General features: G+C 38.9%; 1 protein-coding gene across 2 annotated transcripts; it reads left to right on the top strand.

Moving 5' to 3' along the window:
• Positions 1-65: 65 nt before the first annotated feature.
• LOC106927210 (signal transducer and activator of transcription 5B-like) lies at positions 66-22,770 on the top strand. 2 transcript variants are annotated; one of them, XM_015002605.2, is made up of 19 exons: positions 66-372; positions 3,393-3,544; positions 3,699-3,855; positions 4,837-4,926; positions 5,096-5,273; positions 7,326-7,456; positions 8,070-8,221; positions 8,723-8,878; positions 9,507-9,686; positions 10,610-10,697; positions 12,930-13,052; positions 13,224-13,316; positions 13,806-14,012; positions 14,425-14,519; positions 14,695-14,837; positions 17,274-17,429; positions 17,534-17,585; positions 18,553-18,657; positions 19,224-22,770. In XM_015002605.2, exons 2-19 carry the CDS (start codon positions 3,417-3,419, stop codon positions 19,345-19,347), a joined length of 2,358 nt encoding a protein of 785 aa, XP_014858091.1. In that variant the 5' UTR covers positions 66-372; positions 3,393-3,416; the 3' UTR covers positions 19,348-22,770. The 2 variants fall into 2 exon arrangements, with proteins under 2 accessions (XP_014858091.1, XP_087857067.1); XM_088000941.1 differs by having other exon boundaries at positions 19,227-22,770.
• Positions 22,771-23,201: the final 431 nt, after the last annotated feature.

Below are 23,201 nucleotides of genomic sequence, written 5' to 3' on the forward strand. Positions count from 1 at the left end.
ACACCTGGTGTCGGGCCGTTTGACGCCCGACAGGTAGGAAGAGGTGGGACTTTCTGTGACCGTCTGTAGCTTCAACAATACACCCGGAAATAGCTCGGTGCGCAGCAAAATACAAACGTTAAACTCTCTCAGTCATACGAACACGCCGCCAACACCAATCTATCAGAGCGAGATTTAGCGAGATTTGCAGTTTGGAGTCGGAAGTCGTAAATTGACTACATTCTATTAATTGGTGTCGGAGCGGATATCAGCAACAGCCTGCTTAGCAGAACTATATGTAAGATTGAGGGACAAGCTTTCAGCATGACTGACTAAGCTCAACCTTTACCGCTCGTGTGTGGCGTTCACTGGGAAGCTGCAGTCTCCACAAAGGTGAGTGAAGGCCTCAGGAAATGAAACGCTTGCGTTTGGAGCATGAAGTGAAGTTTTGTTTGTTCCGCACTCTGCTAGCTAACGAGATAGCTTACCAATAGCTAGCTGGCGTACCGCTTTAAAAGTAACTTATTGAATAGAACTCCACTACTATGTCGTCGCCTTGTATACATTATTGTGGCAGGACACACAGACGTTCTCTCCAGAGAACCTCTGCTTTCAGCGCCCGTATCGGTGTACTGCACCGCTTAGAAGCTACGGTGTCTTTAATTTCCAGGTAGACCGACGTTTCCTACCTGAAAGTTCCACATGAGAACCGATGAAACCTTCTCACACTACCATAAAGCCAACAATGCACTTTTTATTCACTTTGATACACTTAGACGGGTTTATGTTTTTGCTGACTGATCTAAAGTAGGCGAAGCAAAGTCTCAATCTACCATTATAACCTGTCGCATAACTTTGTGCTTTTTGTTTCTGGTGTACCTAATGAACTCAATAGTACGGAACCCTCCACGGGACATGGGGAACATTTTTTCTTTTGCGTTACCTCCCAATATGCTTACTGCAATATTTGCTGGTCTATTCGTAAACAGTCATGAATGTCAATTTAAAATTTCAAATGTATACACATTTAAAGAGCCTCAGTGAAAACCTGTTCATTCTTAACTCTTTGGTACAAAAATTGATTGAAAATCAACTTATTCACTGCATTTTTATGTTTGTTTGTGTAAGGCTGAGATGGAACTGCACGAAAACAGCTCTTTATATCATTGGTACCCAACCCTGGTCCTCCGGACCGCTGTCCTGCATGTTTTTGATGAGTCTGGACTCCAGCACAGCTGATTCATATGATTGCATTCCTGCAACTGCTATAGAAGCCTGTTAATCACCTGTTCATTCAACCCAGCAGCAGGGAAACACCTAAAACATGCAGGGCAGTGGGCTCTGAGGACCAGGGTTGGGGACCACTGCTTTAAACCACTCAGACCACAGGTGTCAAACTCCAAACTCCAGTCCTGTAGGGACTGGAGTTTGACAACAAGTCTGCAAAGTTGTGCAGAGGCACAACTTTTAGATGTGCCTCTGCTGCACCACACCTAAATAGAGTAATTAGGTCATTAGCAGACCTCTACACAAGGAGGAGGCAATTAAACCATTTCATTCCAGTATTTTGTACCTGTGGCACATCTAAAAACTGCAGGACAGTGGCCCTTGAGGACTGGAGTTTGACACCTCTGATTCAGATTATCAACACAAAAGAGACACAATTAAAATGGTCAGACTACTGATTATCCTGTGATTAGTAGTCCAAATAGTTTGGTTGTATTTTTTCTTCTTTCCTACTTATGGAAAGTTTGGGTTTATATCATAGGTGTGTGGTGCATTTCTGTCCTAAAGAAAAAGATATAAAACTTAAGATATTTCACAGCAAGATATGAAGATGCATGGAAAAACCTCACGAAAACCTTATATTATAGCAGAAAGTATGATGAGGAAAGGCTTACAGTATTAAGTAATGCCCCATGAACTGATTAGTACATTATTGCGAGAAAACGCAAAACCTATTGCGAGGTAACGCAAAAGTTTTGCGAGGTAATGTAAAAGGGGGAAAAAAAAATGTCCCATGTCCCATAGAGGGCTCCGTACAATGGAATAAGTAGAGGTGTCTAGCTACAACTTTTTCTCTTGTGATACAATACCAATATTGCAGCTTTGGGTATTGGACGATGCCGATACTGACCTGATGTATCAGCATGAATCATTCATACTTTTACTTACTTACTTTATAGTGTGGAATGTAGGAATGTCTTGATGAAGTAATATTACTCAGAAAGCAATAGTCAACATTATGAAAAAACTTACCCATTTCTTATTAACCAATGAGTCTGCCTGCAGGATGCAAGCACTGCTGGATAGAAATGTTGGGGTGGATTAAATGCTGGAGCGGAGTGATTCTTTTAGTGTGCTCATATATATTTTTTAGTTGCAGGCTGGTAACCCCATACCCGTTTCTTGGCTGATAGCAGTTCAGGTCTCCCCTGGAAAATAGCATGGAGTGGAACAATAATATTTTTTTTGTTTTAGTAGCAAAGTGATGGAAGGATATTGGAAATTGTACACACTTTAAGTAATAGTAATACACACCCACATATATACATACACGCACTCATCAGGATCTTGCCTAAGATGATAAATATACATGTACCTTTTATGTTGTATGCTTTTATTCTGGCAAAACAAAGTTTTATGCAAATATGTAGAAGTATAGCTACATACTTCTACAGAAAGATAGAAGTAAGTTTTACCACACAGCCCACTCCTAATGAGAAAGAGAATGACGGGCTCAGCGGCTGTTCCTCTCCTCAGCTGCCCAATCAGAGGAGCTTTTAGTAGGGACGCTCCTATAAATTGGCCGGCCAATAAAACGTCCCTGGTTTTCTTAATTTTGGGTGATCAGGTGTTACTCCATGTGAAACCGATCTTATCTACCTCTGCAAAGGCCTGAAAGTCAGCCATTGTCCCGTTTTTTTTTTTTTGCTGTGACGCGAAAGAGGGCTGACGGACCCGCCCAGCAGGTCATGTCTGAACAAGCGCGGCTAACAGTCACCTCGCTGTTGATATATTTAGCGACTTTTCAGACCAAAAAAAATCAGTGTGGGCCAGAACCACCAGGTTAGGCTTCTTAAAGGTCAGTGATTGACAGAAAACTGCAATCGGTGCACCCCTACTTTTTAGGGAGTGGCTGACTTCTTCTTCTGACTTTTACAACAGTTCAAAGTAACTTAACAAGACCAACAGCGTTGAAGCTTTGATCTTCTGCTAAGTCACATAAATGACTAGTTAAAGTATGCACGCACTTAGTTCTCCTCTTTATGGCAGAATTTAAATGGCTTCACTGGACTGGAAGCAAACATGCTAACCTTTCTTGAACATGCATCACAGCTGTTCTTTCATGCGGTCTTCTAGGTGTTCTGAATGGTTTTCAGTGCTAACTGTTTTTAAACCTCGTTTTCCAGGCGTTTGGTTACACAGGTTGCATCATGGCAATGTGGATTCAGGCCCAGCAGCTTCAGGGCGACGCGTTGCATCAGATGCAGGCGCTGTACGGCCAGCATTTCCCCATCGAGGTGCGACACTATCTGGCCCAGTGGATTGAAAGCCAGCCTTGGTATGCAGCAAACCTGTGCTGGATTCTGTCTGAGTCTCTGTGATCTAAACATAGATGTTACATAGTTTTGTTGAAATGTTTCTTTTTTTTTTTTTTTCCACAATGAATGGAAATTGTGTTGTGCTTTAGTTCTAATAAAGCATTTGTTTCTTAGGGACTCTGTGGATTTGGATAATCCAGGAGAAGAGGCTAAAGCCAAGCGTCTGCTTGACAACCTGGTGGCGGAGCTACAGAAAAAAGCCCAGGTTCAGGGAGGAGAGGATGGCTTTCTTCTCAAGATCAAGCTGGGACATTTAGCCAGCCAGTTCAAGGTAGCTGTTGGAGCCCCTGTGGTTGGTTGTGTGGGTTCATTCATTTTAAGCGCGTGTGTTCTTTAGCTGTGCTGCCTGCATCCCTCAGTGTATGTGCTGAGATCCTTACTTCACTTTCAGCGGAGGGCCAGGAATCTGACGGTAAGCACAAAACTGGATTTTCAGGATTCCTCGGGTGACTTTGCTAGTCAGGTATCGCCTAGAGACATGAAGCAAGGAAAACTACTGATCATACTCTGTGAGATGACATGTTCATTTGGTAATATAGGGAAAAGAATCTTGTACATGACTTCAAAGGTTTCGCCACAAACGCGTTTAGTGTAAATATGGGTTTGATTGGTGTACTGAACTGCAGTGTTGGTGGGTGTGTACATAGGGATATAATTTAAAGTAGCTTGTCAAATCTGACATGTAAAAATGGATAAGAGTTCACCAGGATTACCAATTCATAGCTCTACAAAAGAAGTCAAAATGAAATATTTAACTTAAAAATTATGGAATATTTTATTTTAAATAACTTTAAATAAAATAACAGGAAATAGCTCTAGAGTTTTTTGTTTTGTTTTTCCAGTCAGGCCTCTGTGTAAACTTCCTGGCACATCCTCTCTTAATGTGCATTTGGATTCTTTGTCACATGTGAAGATGTTTTCTTTGTGTGGAATTACTGGATTTTAACAGATTTAGAAATGATAACCCTTCTTAGATTGATGAGTAGCAACACTTGCTTGTCTACAGTCATTGGAGACGTCTTTCCTCCTTGGATTTGTGTTGACACATTCCTCTCTGTCCCAGAACAACAAACTTCAGAAATGCATGGATCTATAGGGATCCTCACATTGACATCAACAGGTGCCAGTGTACTATAAATGTTGGTGTTGGATGGTGCTGTTGCATTGTGCCAGAGAAGCACAGTTGTTTTATGTGAGTTAAAGGGATATTAAATGCTGTGTTTTAACCACATGGAATCATTTTTGTCTGCAGAGCACTTATGACCGCTGTCCTTTTGAATTGGTGCGCTGCATTAAGCACATCCTGCAGTCAGAGCAGAGACTAGTTCAAGAAGCAACAAATGTAAGTTTGTTTGTTTTTTTGTTTTTTTTAATCATAAGCTGACATTTGTGGAAAAATAAATACTTTCCAGATTGCAGCAGAGCAATAAAACTAAGAACAATAGCACGTTGTTAGTTGTAATTGTTGCCATCAAAACTGAAAGTACGATTCCTAATGGTTCTGTGTGCAGGCGAGCTCTGGGATTGGTGGGCAGGCCATGGACACGCTGTCCCAGCGACATCAACAGATCAACCAAGCTTTTGAAGAGCTGCGCTTAGCAACACAGGAGACGGAGAACGAGCTGAGGAAGCTGCAGCACAGCCAGGAATACTTCATCATCCAGTACCAGGAAAACCTGCGCATCCAGGGTGAGACTGCTCTTCGAAGGAAACTTGGTGGAACAAACCTCAGTAATGAACATTTTCAAACCAGAAATTTACTATAACTTTCATTTGTGTTTTTCTTGCCTGAGGGGAAAAATCAGAACAACATACCCACTAAAGCCTAGAGTTAGTGTTTTTGTCATCTTCCTCAGATGCCATCTGATGCTCTTGTCAGGTCTTGCTATAACAGACGTCCCCCAAAGCATTGACACATCCACCTCCATGCTTCATAGTTAGTATGAGGAATCTTCCTGGATTCCTGTGTTTAATTTGTCAAACATGTCCTCTGTTCTGTGTCCACATGATTACATTTAGACTCATGATTTCAGAAGTTCTGGTCTTTGTCTGTGTTCTCTCTGGTGACCTTCAGTCTGACCTTCATGTTTGTCTCAGACAGTAAAGCTTTCCTCTTTGCACAAAACTCACAAAGGTCAAACTTATTCAGTCTCTTCTGATTGGACAGGCATGGACCTTCAACAGCAACCAGAGCTTATGGTTTCTGTGATGATAGTTTAGAGTTTTTGTCCCAGAAGTTATTGTGATAAACGATAATATTGTTGTCTTTTGGCATGTTAACCTGTCATTCACGAGAGGACCCAAATTTGGGTCCTCTCGTGACAGGGGTGTCAAACTCCAGTCCTCAAGTGCCGCTGTCCTGCAACTTTTAGATGTGCCTCTGCTGCACCACACCTGAAAAGAATAATTAGGTCATTAGCAAGGCTCAGGAGAACCGATCTACACAGGGAGGAGGTAATTAAGCCATTTCATTCCACTGTTTTTTACCTGTGGCACATCTAAACACTGCAGGACAGCGGCCCTCAAGGACTGGAGTTTGACACCCCTGTCATTGTGAATGACAACCTGTGACTGACAGGTTAAGGCCTTCCCTCAGATCTGGACACGATGGTAGGTGTTTAGGATGTCCTCGACTTGCAGACTACTTTCTGTACAGTGGAGTGACTGATTTTAATTTCCTTTGAGAACTTTTAAAAATATTTTACCGGACTCAGGAGCTGCTACAGTCTACTTCCTGAAGGTCTCAATTGCTCAATTGGTTCTTAGATCTCACCATCATGCTCACTCTCTCTTTCACAGTCAGGAGCGTCGAACTAAATGTCTGAGACTTAAACAGAGCAGACCTCCTCTAAAATGTGGAGGCGTAAAGTTCTCACCTGAAACGATTGTGGTGTGATTTAAGGGTGTCCTTTTTTTGCTTCTGAGAATGCATTTTTATTAAATGTTAGAATAGAATTTCAAAGGTATTTTCTTCTGTTTTAATTATTTAGGGATATTACTAGAATTTCCCAGTATTGATATAATTGAACTAATTATTAAAATGTCAAATATGTTAGACAAACAAAGGCTGTCATTGGGTGCTCTAATATGTCTTCATACTGGACTTGTCACAGTAACAAATTTTCTTGACATTAAATTCTTCCAGAAATTATTCTGATAAATGATATTATATATATATATATTTTTAGACCATTTTCAAATAATATGATGGTAATGGCATAATAATGCATTAACACATTCTCAAAATTCATTAAACTTTAAATTCTAACGATTGTTTAACATTAAAACTGGAAGACATTTTAAATATCCAGAATAAGCAAACAAAACTAACTACAAATAAAATGAATTGTGAAGTCTCTGTAAACAAAAGTGTCCTTCGAAAAAGGACTAGGTGAGACCAAAACACCAGATGGAGATGTCTGTCATCCAGTTTTTGGTGGAAAGAGGAAAAACTACAAATCATGCACATGGAAATTATTGAGCTTGTTTTCATCCATCAGAATATGAATTGATTTAATGCATGAAATCAATTGATTGCAAGCATTGCTTTCATTATCAATGCTATCTTGATTTAGTACACAGCCTTTGTGTCTTGTAATGCATGAAATGGCCCAGATAGGCTTTACTGCAATGCCCGGCTGGTTTAGTGTCACCAGTCTTTTTGTCATGGTCTTTTCTCTGAGATATGCACCAGAGTGTGTTTCTAACATCCTGCATGCTGTCTGCCCTTCCCTGTGCCAGCCCAGCTGAGCAGCTTGTCTTCAGTGCCCCCAGCAGAGCGAACACAGCGGGAAGCCGCCCTGCAGAGCAAGAGGGCCACTGTGGAAGCCTGGCTCGCCAGAGAGGCCAGCACACTACAGAAATACAGGCTTGTATGAATACACACTACTTATTTCTAGTCTTATGTTCCTCATGCTTCTCAGTGTTTTGCAAAACACAGTTGGTGTTTGTGTTTGCACAAAAAGTGTCTGATGGAATCGTAGGTAAAGCCTGGTGACCCACCAGGCTTCTTATACACGCTGGGTGTTGTCTTTGATCTCAGATTCCTACAACATCCATCAGAGCTCACTGTAAGCACTAGATCCTTAAGAAGGACGTAGAAATGAGGTGGCTTTACTCAGACCTTCTGACTGTTACAGATGTTCAGAGTAAGCTGCTCTAAGGAAACTACAAGACATGATAAACGATGTCTGTTTAAAATGAGCTTTAGGTTTTGTTTTATTAAGATTCTCAGTTTTGCAATGTTTAATTTTTCAGAAGATCTGCTCAGGTTTTGAAATAATTCCTGGAAATCTTTTCTAACCAGTTCTGAAAAGCTCAAATAGTTTTCCACAGCCAAGCAGATTGACATGTCAGTGCATGTTGTTGGACTGTGACTGTGGCTGAGACGGAGGATGTGTTCAAACGTGACATTTTCATTGAACCAATTTGTTTGCTGTGAGCTTATGAAGTCAGGTTTACACACAGATGATTCTCTGCTGGTAGGACCTGGCAGATCAGCACCAGAAGACTCTGGGTTTACTGAGGAAACAGCAGACTCTTATCCTGGATGAGGAACTCATTCAGTGGAAGAGGAGACAGCAGCTGGCTGGCAACGGGGGCCCTCATGAGGGGGGGCTGGACGTTCTGCAGTCCTGGTAAAACCTGGACAGATTTCGCTCCTCCGAGCTTTTTCTTTCTTTTCTTTTCTTGTTGGGAGGGTTTTTTTTTTTTTTTTTGAATTCTGTGATCAAGGAAATTCATGCAATATCAGATCCTTGCATTTTTTTTGTGCTACTGAGTAATTGTGAATTCATTGTAAATTTGCAGCAAATTTACAATAAACTTTGCTTTAAAGTGATTCTAACCCCCACCTGCAGGTGGCAGCATTTGTAACTTCTACCATGCTTCTATGTCAGCTTTACTTGATGTCAAATTATAGTCCTTGATTGATATGAAGAATTTATTGCTAAATTCTTGCAAATATTTCTATAGTAGCACCACATCATCACTGATTTTGATTGGCAAAAAACAAACACGAAATCCTGGAGGGACTCATTCTTAATCTCCTACTGAATAAAAAATGTGCATGTTATAGACATTCATTTTTATTTTGTGAATAAACTTTTGAGGCATTTCTCCTTTTCCTTCTTGTAAAGGTGCGAGAAGCTGGCAGACCTGATTTGGCAGAACCGACAGCAGATTCGGCGCTGTGAGCATCTTACCCAGCAGCTCCCTTTGCCTGGTTCAATAGAAGAGCTGCTCACCAAACTCAACGCTGACATTACTGACATCATCTCTGCCCTGGTCACAAGGTAAAAGTCACATATTTTTCCATATTGAACACATGAAGTCATGCAGGGACTTTCAACAGATCTCATTTATATGCACAATGTGTATTTGGATCAATCAGATTTTTTTTCTCTGGAAATCTTTCCCAGGCAGTCCTAAAACGATCTAATTGTTTTCCACAACTGAGTGGAGCGACGTGTTGGTGCATGTCATCCATACAGGCGACATGCACCAACATATGGGATGTTAAACTGTATGTTAGTATATTGTTTTATATTTTGGGGATTTAACAGGAGAAGTTACACTTACAAATGTATTAATATTTACATATATTTTTTCTAAACAAGAGCTCAATTGTATTAGTTTTGCCCTAATTACGAAAGTTAAAATGTTGTCCTATTGGAATTAATTGTACTTTTGCTCTTTACCACAAAATAACAATTTCACTCAAAGTACTGCTGCAATATCAAAAATGATCTAAATTATTAGAATGGTGACAACTCTACTACAATTTTTTTCACTTTTTGTTTTTCCATTAAATTTTTCTTCTAATGCAGTGAATAATCTCTCATTGACTTTCTCTTAATCCATACTCTGATGTTCATCAGTCAGCTGTAAACTGCTGATCATGTTGCTGTGTTTGTATTTCAGCACCTTCATCATTGAAAAGCAGCCGCCCCAGGTGTTAAAGACCCAGACAAAGTTCGCAGCTACTGTCCGTCTTCTTGTGGGGGGGAAGCTCAATGTCCACATGAACCCACCGCAGGTCAAGGCTGTCATTGTTAGCGAGCAGCAAGCCAAAGCTTTGCTGAAGAATGAAAGCACACACAGGTGAGGAGCAGGCTGGATGGAAACTTGTCTCATTCAAAACCTCCACCAGACATTTTATTGGATAAGAAAAGGCAAATGTACTGCTCAAAGAAATAAAGGGAACATTTCACTTTAATTTTGTGTGTGGCTCCAAATCCAGGCCTCCATTGGTTAATAAATTTGATTTCCATTGATGATTTTTGTGTGATTTTGTTGTCGGCACATTCAACTTTGTACAGAACAAAGTATTCAATGAGAATATTTCATTCATTCAGATCTAGGATGTTATTTGAGTGTTCCCTTTATTTTTTTTGAGCAGTGTATTTCAGATTTTTTTTTAAAAAACATTACAGCTTTAATTGTGGTTAATGTAGATGTACAGTAATTGATACATTCCATGAGTTGAGACAAATGGCTGCCCTGGTGAAAAGACTGTTTTCTGCTAACCCTGGGCAGGGTCTCCTCCTGTGCATCATAAGCCTGGCGGGCCACCAGGCTTCAATTGTGTCCCTACCAGGCTAAGGATTGTTTCTTTATTTACTTTAGGTTTATATATATAATATATATATATATATAAAGCAGTAAGAGTGATTGCAAAGATGGGTTAAAGAGTTTCTTGGGTGAAACATTTCACAGTTTCAAAGTGACAACATAGTATAGTCAGTATGTGAACACAGAGGGAAACTTTTTTTTTTTATTCACCTGAACTCTACCACTGCCTCTTTACCAGTCTACACACTAACAACTTCAGAAACTAAAGTGACAAGTCACAGATAAAAGAATGTTAAAAAAAAAAAAAAAAATTAAAGATCATCATTGTATAAGATGTTTTATTGTTATACAGTTAACTGGAATTAGCCTTGGATCGAATTTAGTTTAGCTTTTTTCTTAAAGGGATAGTATAGAGAAATTAATGTCTGTCTACATGTCTTTCCGCTTGACAGTGAAAGCAGTGGAGAAATCCTTAACAACAACTGTGTAATGGAGTACCACCAGGCCACAGGCACTCTAAGTGCACACTTCCGGAACATGGTAAACTGTTTTACTGCACTCAGTAAATTCTGCACTCAGTAAATTGTTTGCTTAGAAACAATATCAATCAATAATCACAAGGGATGCACCAATATAAGAATCTGGGCTGATATCAATAGCCAATATTATTGCTTTTATGGCCAGTAGCCAAGATCTACAGATGTCACATTTATATGCAGCTCTGGAAAAACTTGAGCCCACCGCACTGAACCCCATTGGAAACCTCCTGGTTAGTTCACCACACTTATTTCTGAACTCTTCCCGAGTTAAAACATTATTGTTGTTTCTAAATGAATATGAACTTGTTTACTTTGCATTATTTGAGGTCTGAAAGGACTGCATCTTTTTTGTTATTTTGACCATTTCTCATTTTCTGCTAATAAATGCAATTTTTTTTTTGCTTGGAATTTCAGAGACGTGTTGTCAGTAGTTCATAGAATAAAAGAACAATGTTCATTCTACTCAAACATATACCTATGAAAAGTAGAATCAGAGAAACTTATAGCTGCATACATTTCCATCCACTTTCAACACCATGAAAAAACATACATTTGTACTGTGCTTTAGTTAAACTCCCCACAATTCTGCACTACTTTACTGTCACATGACTAAAGAGCCAACTTAATCATATCCACATCCAGAAACACAAATGGCAAAAAAGATGGAAATTAACATCAGTTTTAATATCGGCCCAGTTTCACATATAGAACCGATACGATGTGTGAAAAAAATGACCAACATTGGCCAATACCTTTGTTGATGTGGATCCCTATTAATAATAAGTATTGACTAGAGATGTGCCGATCAGGTTTTTTCCTGCCAATTCCGATCCCCCATGAGGGCCGATCACCGATACCGATCACGTAATTATTATTATTTTTTTATCATAAACACTACCGGTTACATTATGTGGAAAAATGAACCATGAATTCACCTTAATTTAGACAAAACTTGTTTTTAATAACTTTTTCCAAGAAAAAAACAAAAAAGGCATTGTGCAAATTGTACTGTTATCGGTAATGCTATCTTTAACAGACTGAAAAGATATGAAGGCTCTGAAGAGGCTAAATAATGAGAAGTCAAAATAAAACCTCTCAACATTGCCAAAAAATTCAAGTATAAAACTTAACATTCAAAGGCAAATACAGGTTCTATTACAATAAACAATCCTGAGTTACTGAATGAAAACTTCCTGTTAGCATGGCGGCTAGCTGATTACTGCTAGTTCTGAGTGGCTGTTTCTGACTCTGCAGAGTAATTATGCAGAACAGGGAGGAGATCGATTATTTTTTTCAGAGATTCTGTCTCATGTTAGGACAGCGAGAAGTTTTAATACGCATGTAAAATTTATTTTTTTAAGTTGGATGCTGCAGCTTCAGAGGTTCAGTGTGAGAGTCACTACCAGGTGGAGCAGAAGCGGCGCTCGGTCTGTGAAATATTACTACCTGTAGCGTAGCAGCGGTTCAACAGTGAGAGCAGAACCAGCGTCTTACATCGCAGTTCGAAGACTTAAATAATTTTGCGGGTTATTTGTTTAGCTTTCTGACCGTCATGCTAATCCGGGTGAGTGTTTGTAGCTGTGCGCTGCTTTACCTGCTATCTGATGTATTTTTTTTTATTCAATATAGCCAAACTCCGTCAAGTATGGCATTGTTTTTATGCCATATTAGATTCGTCGTGTTGATCCATTTTGAGGTGCTTCACCCCACATGCTTCAATTTTCCGCCACAACACGCAAACTTCCCCATTCACTCAGTACGTTATAGTTCCACACTGCTTAGGATTTGTTGCTGCACGTTTGCGCAGTGTGAAGGAAAGAGGAGACCAGCTGCACAGGCAGGCTGCTAAAAGGTGATCAGCAACAAGAGACCGTGATCGGCGATCACTGATCATACACTTTTTCACAGAAATCGGCCGATTATGATCGGTGGCCGATCAATCGGCACACCTCTAGTATTGACTTCCTAAATTTTGATCACGTCGTACATGATGGAAAACACTACTGCAGTCTACAGTTTGACTCATTTTGACAAAGTGATCCAGTCTGTGTTGGTAATTTCTTTAGCTTTAAAGCTCAAAGTTCAGTGAATCCCAAAACCTCAGCCAGTTTAGGGATTTCATCCCCTTTTTGTCTGTGTAGGAGCTTTTGGTTTTAAAAAGTTATACATTTACCACTCTGCTTGTTGTGGTGAAGTGCTTCATGTCTAACATGTCACTTGTTTGTTCTCTCAGTCACTGAAGCGAATTAAGCGTTCGGATCGTCGAGGTGCCGAGTCTGTGACAGAGGAGAAGTTTACAATTCTGTTTGAGTCCCAGTTCAGCATTGGAGGAAACGAGCTGGTGTTTCATGTCAAGGTCATTCACATGGAAGCCTTAAAATATTTCATTTATTTTTTTACTATCGGAACCATAAAACAGTCCAGTAAAAGTACTGTTCTATGGTTCTGTTCAATCCTAACCCATTCAAATAATTTCAGAATGCTTTTGTTTACCTGTTGACTTTGATGTTTTATGTTTGACCTGCAGACTCTGTCTCTACCGGTCGTTGTGATTGTCCATGGCAGTCAGGACAATAACGCCACGGCAACAGTCCTGTGGGACAACGCCTTTGCTGAGCCGGTAAGATACTGGTCCTCAAAAGTGTGAATTTTTAATGGCCTTTTCTACAATCTGAAACTTTACAGTTCATATACAAGAAAACACGAAAGTAATGTTTAATGCAGCTTTTTATATTATGGTAATCATTGTAATTGTTTTAGTTTCTTAAATGCTTTCAGTCTGTTTTCTTTCTAATGCTTCTAAGAAGCCAGCACAGAGGAAAATGTTAAATATCTGTCTTCAGATTAAGTTAAAATAAGGTGTTTAAAGTAAGAATGTACCAACAGATTTCTACTTATTCATTTTAATAGCCAAGAAGCTCAAATTTTCCTTGCATTAAACACAGTACATGTTTTTAGTTTTAACTTGCAACAATTAAATGCTCTAAACTAAAAGGATTTGGCTTTTTATGATCTAAAATAAAAGTAGTGGAAAAAATGGTGGTAAATTAAAGGAATCCCTGCCCTGCCTTAGCTAGCCATACTTTTATTAACACTGTTCTTTCATTAGGGAAGAGTGCCATTTCTTGTCCCTGACAAAGTGCTGTGGACCCAGCTTTGTGAAGCCCTTGATATGAAGTACAAGGCAGAAATGCACAGTGGGCGTGGCCTGACGGAAGATAACCTGGTCTTCCTGGCACAGAAAGCGTTTTCAAACAGCAGTAATAACCCTGAGGATTACCGTAACATGACTATTTCCTGGGCCCAGTTCAACCGGGTGAGGCCGGCTCATTTTCTCATTTAAGCTTTTCTCCCAGCAGGTGAATGTGACTGTTCCTAACTAAGACTAAATGAAATACCAATAAAATGTCAAAGGAATTTAAGCTTAATTATTTGCAGTGTCTAAATGGGGAAACTTTAAATATAGCAGCTGCTTGTTCTAAACCTTTGCAGCAGTTACTGTACCAGAGCCATTTACTCTAATGAAGTTGATGGTAGAGAAAGTATATTTGAGGAATATCACAACTTGACTTCTCTGTTACCATTAGTTTTATTTGTTAAAGCTGTGCCACATAATACTTAGCTATTTTATATGAACCAACTTGTGTTGTTACAGTTGTCTCTGGTTTAAGATTTTTTTTTTCAGTAATTTCTGGAAACAAACTGACAGCTTTGATATGATTTAACAGGAAAACCTGCCTGGACGCAACTTTACTTTTTGGCAGTGGTTTGATGGCGTCGTAGAGCTCATGAAGAAACACCTGAAACCTCATTGGAATGATGGGTATGAATTATGTGACTCTTTTCAAAAAAGCTGTTTTTTTAATGTAAACTTAAAATGGTGCATTATTTGTCTATTTTTTTTCACTGTTAGCATTTATTGAAAGTTTCACACTTTTTAATGTTTGACTCAGGAAAAAAGACATTTGGGTTAATTTCCCCCATGGATGTGATTTCAGGGCTATTCTTGGGTTTGTGAACAAGCAGCAGGCTCAGGACATGCTGATGTCTAAACCCAACGGCACCTTCCTGCTGCGCTTTAGTGATTCTGAGATCGGAGGCATCACTATTGCCTGGGTGGCTGAAAATCCCAACAAACAAGGTAAAAAAAAAACCAAACAAAAAAAACAATCAGGCTGTATTATACGGAGCCCCCCAGGGGACATGGGGAATTTTTTTTTTTTTGCGTTCCCTCGCAAAAGGTTTTGCGTTCCCTCGCAATAATCTACTGATCAGTTCATGCGGCATAATTGATACTATAAGCCTTTTTTACGGTGGCCGCCGTACTTTCTGCTTTAATACAAGCTTATAAGGTTTTTCCATGGACTATTGAGTTATTATCGCGGGGTAATAAGTCATCTGATTGTGTCTCTATTGTGTTCGTGTCTGAATGGTTTAAAGGGCTGCTTTCTGTGCCGTTCCATCTGAGCCTTAACAGACATAAACATGCAGTAAATAAATCGATTTTTCAATCAGTTTTTTGCACCAAAGCGTTAATAATAATAAACACGTTTTATTATTATAAAACACAGCAAACTAATGGTGGTAGACGGCCGCACTGGATTAACTCGGGGAATCTCATCTGTCCGTGTATCAATCAACTCCTAACCTCTTCTTTGTTCTGTCACAATTATCAATTTTTTTAATTTTTATTATGCTCCAAACTTTGCGAGGACTGACCCACCCAGCTCACCCGCTGCCTCACACACCGAGCCAGCAGCGTCACCTTCCCATTCATACTTCATGACAGTCACTCCCACATCGACACGCCCACCACCAGGTGTCAAAGCCGCTGCTCCTGTCATATCAATAATTACTTATGTCATTCATATTGCTCTTATAGAGCCTCAGTGAAAACGTGTTTATTATTATTAACGCTTTGGTGCAAAAAACTGATTGAAAATCGATTTATTTACTGCATGTTTATGTCTGTTAAGGCTCAGATGGAACGGCACAGAAAGCAGCACTTTAAACCATTCAGACACGAACACAATAGAGACACAATCAGATGACTTATTACCCTGAGATAATAACTCAATAGTCCATGGAAAAACCTTATAAGCTTGTATTAAAGCAGAAAGTACGGCTTCCACCGTAAAAAACGCTTATAGTATCAATTATGCCGCATGAACTGATCAGTAGATTATTGCGAGGGAACGCAAAAGAAAAAAAATTCCCCATGTCCCCTGGGGGGCTCCATAGTATTAAGTTAGATGACATGTAAATTGAATATTACAATATTCTTAATTAAAGTAGTAATGGTTATGTCATTGACGTGAGATGTGCATCATAATTCTGCGACAGAAGAAGCCTGATGCAGTAAATTATGACATAAACAAAGGCTGAAAATTATGTTTATGATATGTAAGAATTCTGTCACTATACTGTTGGCTCCCATTGCTGAATAAACTTCAAAATCCGTTTGTGGATGGAACCGAAGTTATTACTTCTGAAAACAATGCTAATCACTGTTGGGACTAATTGTATTACCACACAAAAAATTGGATTTCCCCAAAACATTGGAAATGAGCATCAAGACCTGATGTGTGAATGTAGCCTTAGATTTTGCATCCCTTCCAACAGCAGGACAACCAGTTCAGTTCAAAACACAGCTGAAGTTTGGCTATTCTGTTAGAAAAAGTACATTAGACAAGAAGACTATCTGCAAAAAAAAAAAAATCAAAAACACATAATCCAGAATGTGTGTATATATAAACACTTATTCCAATAACTGGGATATACAGACACTACAGAATAGCCAGGTCACACAGCTATCTTTATAAAACATTTAGCCAGGTAGCCTACAGTTAACGCAGTATAATGGCATACATAGGAGCCTAAAACCAAAACAGACCAATGTTCAGGGATGGAGACTAGAAGGAGAATCATTAAAACGCACTAGATTTTAAAAAGATAGAAAACACAAACCACTGGCTACGGTTTTCAGTTCACATCAGTTATTAATACACCTGTCAAAAATGATCATCTTTAGACACTGGACAGAAAAAAATCTTATTTACAAAAACATATTGTGCATTCAGTTCAATCATGCAGACGGTTTCAAAGTCCATAACTTAGATTCCAGTTTAGTCCCAATTATCAGACAATGCAGTCAAGTTCAGTTTATTATTGAAATTGGTGAAAAAGTTTTCTATCCAAGGGAACTCGGTCATTAAATTTGCAACAGTTCGTCATATTGAGCATTCATGTATCTGAAGTCCTGTTTAACAGGAAGAAAGTTCCAGCAGCAGCAGAACCTAGCTCGGTGTGCGCAGCCATCAGTCATGGGCAACTGGAGGTTTGAGAAAATGGAACATGTACACTAAAACACAAGATGAGAAAGTAAAGAGTTAATAGCTGCAGTAACTCCTTCAGTGGCTGGAACAGTATCCTGTAAACACCTGGAATATTATTACCAATAGGAAGGCTTCATACGTCTTCCTACTGGTTGACTAGTGTGTATGGTGGTTTTGGTAACTCCAGTAAGAAACCAATCTTTACTGAATCTAGCATTGTCATCTTTGATCTAATTGTGTAGGTGAAAGGCTGGTCTGGAATCTGCTGCCTTACACAACGAAGGACTTCTCCATTCGCTCCCTGGCTGACCGCATAAGTGACTTGAACCATCTTCTGTTTCTTTACCCTGACCGGGCCAAGGATGAGGTCTTCGCCAAGTACTACACCCCTCCACTCTGTATGTGTACCGACTGCTTAGTTTTGATCATCAGCACATACTTTTTAAAGGGTTTCATCAGTATGACTGTAAATGGTGGCTAAAGGAGGCTATTTATCTTCCAGCGAAACCAGTGGATGGATACGTTAAACCGCAAATCAAACAAGTTGTACCAGAGTAAGTTGATTCCATAATATCTGACAGTTATTGATAGCAAGTATCAAAGTATAGTATTAAATCCCACAAAACCCAGATTGTAACAGTGCTGTACTTCTACCCTGTCTAATGGATATTAAAATGCATGTCATGAACTAAAAAGAAAAACCTCATGCAGTATCTAGAGAACAAGGACAAGATTATTTAAAGCTAATTCTACAGTAAAATGGAAAATGAACCACTGTATTTCAAAAGCCCCTAACAAAAATATACATTTTCAGCCATTCTTGTAGTATTTTATACGTTTTCATTCTAATGGGTCTGGATCTTTCCTCTTAAGATTGATTTTTTTTTTTTTTTTTTTTGTTTTTTAAGTCAAACCTAAATGTTTCAGAGCATGTTGCAGCAGTGAACTGCATGGTCCTGTTAACTCTGCAGGACCTCATACATAGGATGATTGTGAAAGGTACTGGCCAGCAGATTCCCCCTTCAAGGTCACTTCTAGAATACCAGAGCTAGGTTTAACTTCTAGAGGGAGAATAAAAACCGAGAACATAATGTTACCTGCTCTCAGGTTCCTTTAGTCATGTACATATGTTTTGTTTTCTGATTTAGACTGCTCCATACTGTGAGCAGGTCTGACGGTAATCAGACCTGGGTGTGGCTAGTAAAATGTTTTTTTATGTATGCATGAGTTGGTTACATTGTCACACGATCCAGATTGGATTGGCTTTTCATCCTTAATAAATGAAACGATCAGTTTTGAAACTTTGTCTGATATTAAGTGAATTTATATGAAATATTTGAGTATGATTTTAAAAAAAAACTGAATCTATGAGGTCAAATACTCACAGCACTGTTCAGTGTCTTACTCATGCTTGGATATCTTTAGGGTTTGAAACTCTGATTCACTGAGTCAATCTGTAAATATTAAAGTTGCAGTTCTTTTTTTTGTTCTTATTACTGAAGATGTTTTCGTGTCTGGTAGATTCACCACCCCAAACCCTGAGCCCTGCGCTGGAGTTGTATTCATGGACCAGACAGCCTCGTCCTCTGGGAGCCATTCCAACAACTTTGGCGTCTACTCCTCCATGTAAACACACAGTGGTGTTCTTCATAACCTCGTCTGCTGTTTAGTTACACTGGCACTTTATGTACAGCTTACCATAAAACCTGGAGCAATTGGATTGCAGTACTCCTTTGCTGCATTTTGGGTTCAGATGATATATTTTGTCTCATGAACAGATGAAAGCAAATATTTTGAGTTTTGTACACCAAAGCAAAATTAAGCAATTGAATTTCTTATTGGTCCAAGAACATTAGCATTCATTTATCTTTAATGCTCTCAGTATATGCATAACGACAATGAAAAGAAGAAAATGAATGATTTAAGGTCCTTGATACAATAGGGAGGCAACAACCAATCACTGTTTGTAAAATTGAGATATTTTAGTTTGTTGAGCTGAATCTTTAAAATGATATTCAAAATAGCAGGCATACAAAATAAAATACACATTAAAAAAAATTTGATATTAGGTATCCACTGATATAAATATCTGATATGTAAATATCATACACCAGTGTGATACCGCTAAGTCAGTAAACAAAGATTCCTGTGCTTCATTAACCTCCTAACGTCTGCTTCTGTTGTGTGGCCAGTAGTGACAACATGCTGGATCCAGATGGAGATTTCGACCTGGAGGACACAATGGATGTTGCCCGTCATGTGGAAGAGTTGCTTCGCAGGCCCATGGCCAACCAGTGGAGCAGTCAGCAGTCCTGAACCTGAAACGTGAAGCCGTTGCACACCTCACCTTTGTGTTGTTTCTACGTTTTGGTTGTTTGTCTTTTTAACACTCGCTCCCAAAAATCCTGGCGGGCCATAATGGAGAAGAGTCGGCTTGATCGACACCTCAATCCACTTCACAGTTTGGTTTTAGCATTTAGTTATGCTTGTCCATATGAGGAGAATATAGAGCTATAGTTACTGGCTGATATCCTCTCAAGCAGGTTTTTATATATATATATATATATATATATAAATATAAAAAGGTGAGACATGTAGTTATTTTCAGTAGAAGCTGGACAGTAATTTCATGTGTAGCTGATGAACCTGCAAGATGAGGAAACATTTTAACTGGGGAGAAACAAGCTTATCCAGAAATTATTGTATAGTTATCTGTGAATAAGTACTAAAAAATTCATCTATTTTCTATTGGCAATAAAAATCTGTCATTATATATAGTCTAAAAACTTTAAAGAGAGACTATGTAACTTCTTGCTAAACACCAGGGACCTTCAACACAAATGGTACTTGCAGACACATTTAGTTGACATGTCAGTTATTATCTTGATAGTAATTTAAACTTTTTTTAAGGTTTTGTTGACTCTAGTGGCCTTTATTTGAAAGTAGTTGGACAGAAAAGAGGGTAATGAGAGAGGGGGAAGACATGCGGCAAATGTCATCAGGCCGGGACATTTGCTGCGACCACCGCCACGAGAATTATGGCCTCAAGACGTGGGTTGTGCTTTGCCCCTGCACCACCACAGCACCCCAGTAATTTCAACTTCACAAAAAGTGTCAACCATCAGTCATCTGTCTGTGACTTCAACTTTATGGCTGATTCAAACCAGTGATGAATCAGTTTGGTCCAAATAGATTGGAATGGCTATTGAACTTACAGGAAAAAAACGATTCTAATTTCTTCTTTTTTTTCTAATCCTTCTGAAGAGAAACTTGTTTGTATGAAATATGAGATGGCTTAATATTAACAAAAATGAAAGGAAATATCTAATCCAACAAACTGCTCCAAACCAGAATCATCAGAATGAACTGCCTGGTGTTGACAGAGAGGGTTTGGCTGTTTTTTCTTTGGTGGAACCAACAAACTGAACTCTACAGGTCGACACTGAGTTTTTCTGACAAATGTGTCTCCATGTTGAGGGAAATAAACAGGCTTTCCAACAAACATACAGCCGGGATCCATTGTCACAACAGAGGCATAACTGATCAAACACGTTTCCTTCCTTTTGTGCTTTTAATGAAAACGTAATATTCCTGAAATATCAGGTTTCCAATGTAAAATGAGCGAAACACTGATAAATTCTGAATGCATGTTTTGCACCAGAGCCTGCAGTGATGAGATTGGAACAGACAGCTCTCATCCCATTGCTTTGTTTCCAGCCCCAGCTGTGTTTTTGCAGCTCCAAGCACAACAAAGGGATAAGATCAGCTAATAGAAAAGGAGACCCAAGCAGAGGAGAGTGTCCCCTGCCACGTACTTGTAAGTTCTAGTGACGGAGAACTTCGGTGTTTTTACCACTCAACACACTTGTGTGTTTTATGTACTGTATGCACATTTGTGTGAACTGCATCACTTTAAATCACCTGCAGGTCCTGGTTGTAGTTCTGACAGAGCTGAGCTGGTTAGTTGCTAAATAACACAAACTGTGTCAATAGCTGCTTCTAGGTTTCCTGAAGAATATAGTATACAAATATTACATTTGTATAGATCTTTTTGTTTCCTTCCTCAGAAGTTGCATAGTCTTAACTTTAAGTGTTAAAAATTTAACTGAATGTCTTGAGATGTATTTTTCCTGGAAATGCATCTGTTCCACCGTACTGCCTTGCATCATGTTGACTTGAGGTGCTGAAACATGTTAAATAATGAGATTTTACTGTTAAGTTTTTGTAGTTTTTACTTCATTCAGCTTGTGTTTTTAATTTCTCATAGAGCTGTTTAGTGCAACGTGAAGCAGAGAGCTGGGTGTCACTAGAACGAAGCAGTTTAATCCTAAAACCTTCGTCTTAAACATCCAAATCTACACCAACTAATGTGTCCTAACAAGGTGAAATAAAGTCTTAAAGTGCCTTTTTATGTGTTGGAGATGGCAGACTTGCAAAACAATTTCCTGTGCACAAACATGCGGTCTTTGAGAATTTATTAGAGGCAAAATAGTTAAAACATTAATAAAACTCTTACATAGAAAATAGTTGCTTAGGGTTATTATGACAAAGGATAATTAAATTCTCATTTTTAAAACTAACTAGAGGAGGTTGTTGTAACTATGGATGGACTGATTAATCAACCTGGAGTTCCTTAGTGTTGGGAGATTGATCGATACTTGCATGAGAAGCTGATCTTAACCATCTCTGCAAAACTCTGAAAATCAGCCACTGTCCTTTTCTGCTTTGATGTCAGAGGGCTGAGTGACCTCCCTGCCCACCAGGTCATTTCTGCATGTGCTCAGTTGACAGAAGTCAGTCCACTTGCCAAAATTTTTAGCAACTTCTCAGACAAAAATTGGTATCAGCCAAAATTGGAATCAGGTGATCAGCGATCAGCCTGAAACTACCATGCACCTCTGATTACAACAAGATGAGCCAGCCACACTTTTGAAAATGTGGAATGAGACCACACCCCACTAGGTGTCTGTACAGCCTCACATTTTACCTCCAGAGCTAAGAGAAGGTGTCACAGATTAGAGGAAATAAATAGTCACAGTTGGTTGATGAATAGAATGACCATAAAAAGCTATCTAAAATCCTAATGCTAGCTATAGAGCCTGGAGAAATGAGCTCTACTTTGCAGTAAATGATCTCAGTCCTTCAAGTCGAGTTCTGCATGTATCCCTAACTGTGTCTGAACAGAACCATTACTGTTCCTCAATCAGCTTAAAATCTGTATTTGTGTTCTGCCATGTGAATTCTGTCTGTAAGGTTTAAACATAAACTCTGTTTTGAAAGAGTTTTCCTTAATGTGTCTGAAATATTTTAGGTACTTTTGTTTTGATGCTGATGTACATCTGATGTTTACCTTTTAGTACATTTATCAGATTGATACTCTGAGATGTTTTCCATTAATTGCTAGGTACATGGTGTGTCACATGCAAATTTTTATTCATTAATTTTATTTCTGATCAACTTTTTCTTCCGAGATGAATTGACTTTGTTTTTGTACTTTTCAATAGAATACGGAAGAATGTGATACCACGCTGTTTTCTACTATGCCATGTTAAAATAAAATCATCAAAATATGTTTTTAGTGAATCTTTTGTGTAACAGATGGACATAAGATTTCTTATTTTAGAACTACAAAATTCTATGTATTTATTTGGGATTTTGTCATAAACGGAAATGATAGAACTGTAAAGTGGGTTAAATTAACATCAAAATTATTTACCAATAAAAAGCTGAAATTGTAAATTTTTTGCCCTTTATTTCCAGCAACAAAGCTCAGGCTCAGCTAGGCGGAGCATGTAGTCCTGTAATTAATTCTATTAATCCTGTACAGCATGATGGTGCCATCACCATGTTTTACCATGGAGATGGCATGTTCAGGGTAACACAGAAATATCAAAATGGAAAGAAGTGTGATGATCTCAGTGGCTGCACCAGGAACAGCCTCTGAGCTCTATGACCACCAGCTATGTTACTGCACTCAAACTCCAACAATCACATAACACTGCATGGTTTAGTATCTGCCTTGGAAAACATGTTAGGGAAGTACTGCAAGTTTTTTCTCCCACATCATCTTTCAGTGGAATTCACAAAACCTCAAGGTCTAACTCGTTAGGGCAGTTCTGCGAATTTAATTTTATACAAAATGTGCTACAATAGCTCTGCCTCTGATTGGC

Source organism: Poecilia mexicana, unplaced genomic scaffold (genome assembly GCF_051168715.1).
Source record: "Poecilia mexicana isolate PSO_F unplaced genomic scaffold, ASM5116871v1 scaffold_19, whole genome shotgun sequence".
Taxonomy (NCBI): domain Eukaryota; kingdom Metazoa; phylum Chordata; class Actinopteri; order Cyprinodontiformes; family Poeciliidae; genus Poecilia; species Poecilia mexicana.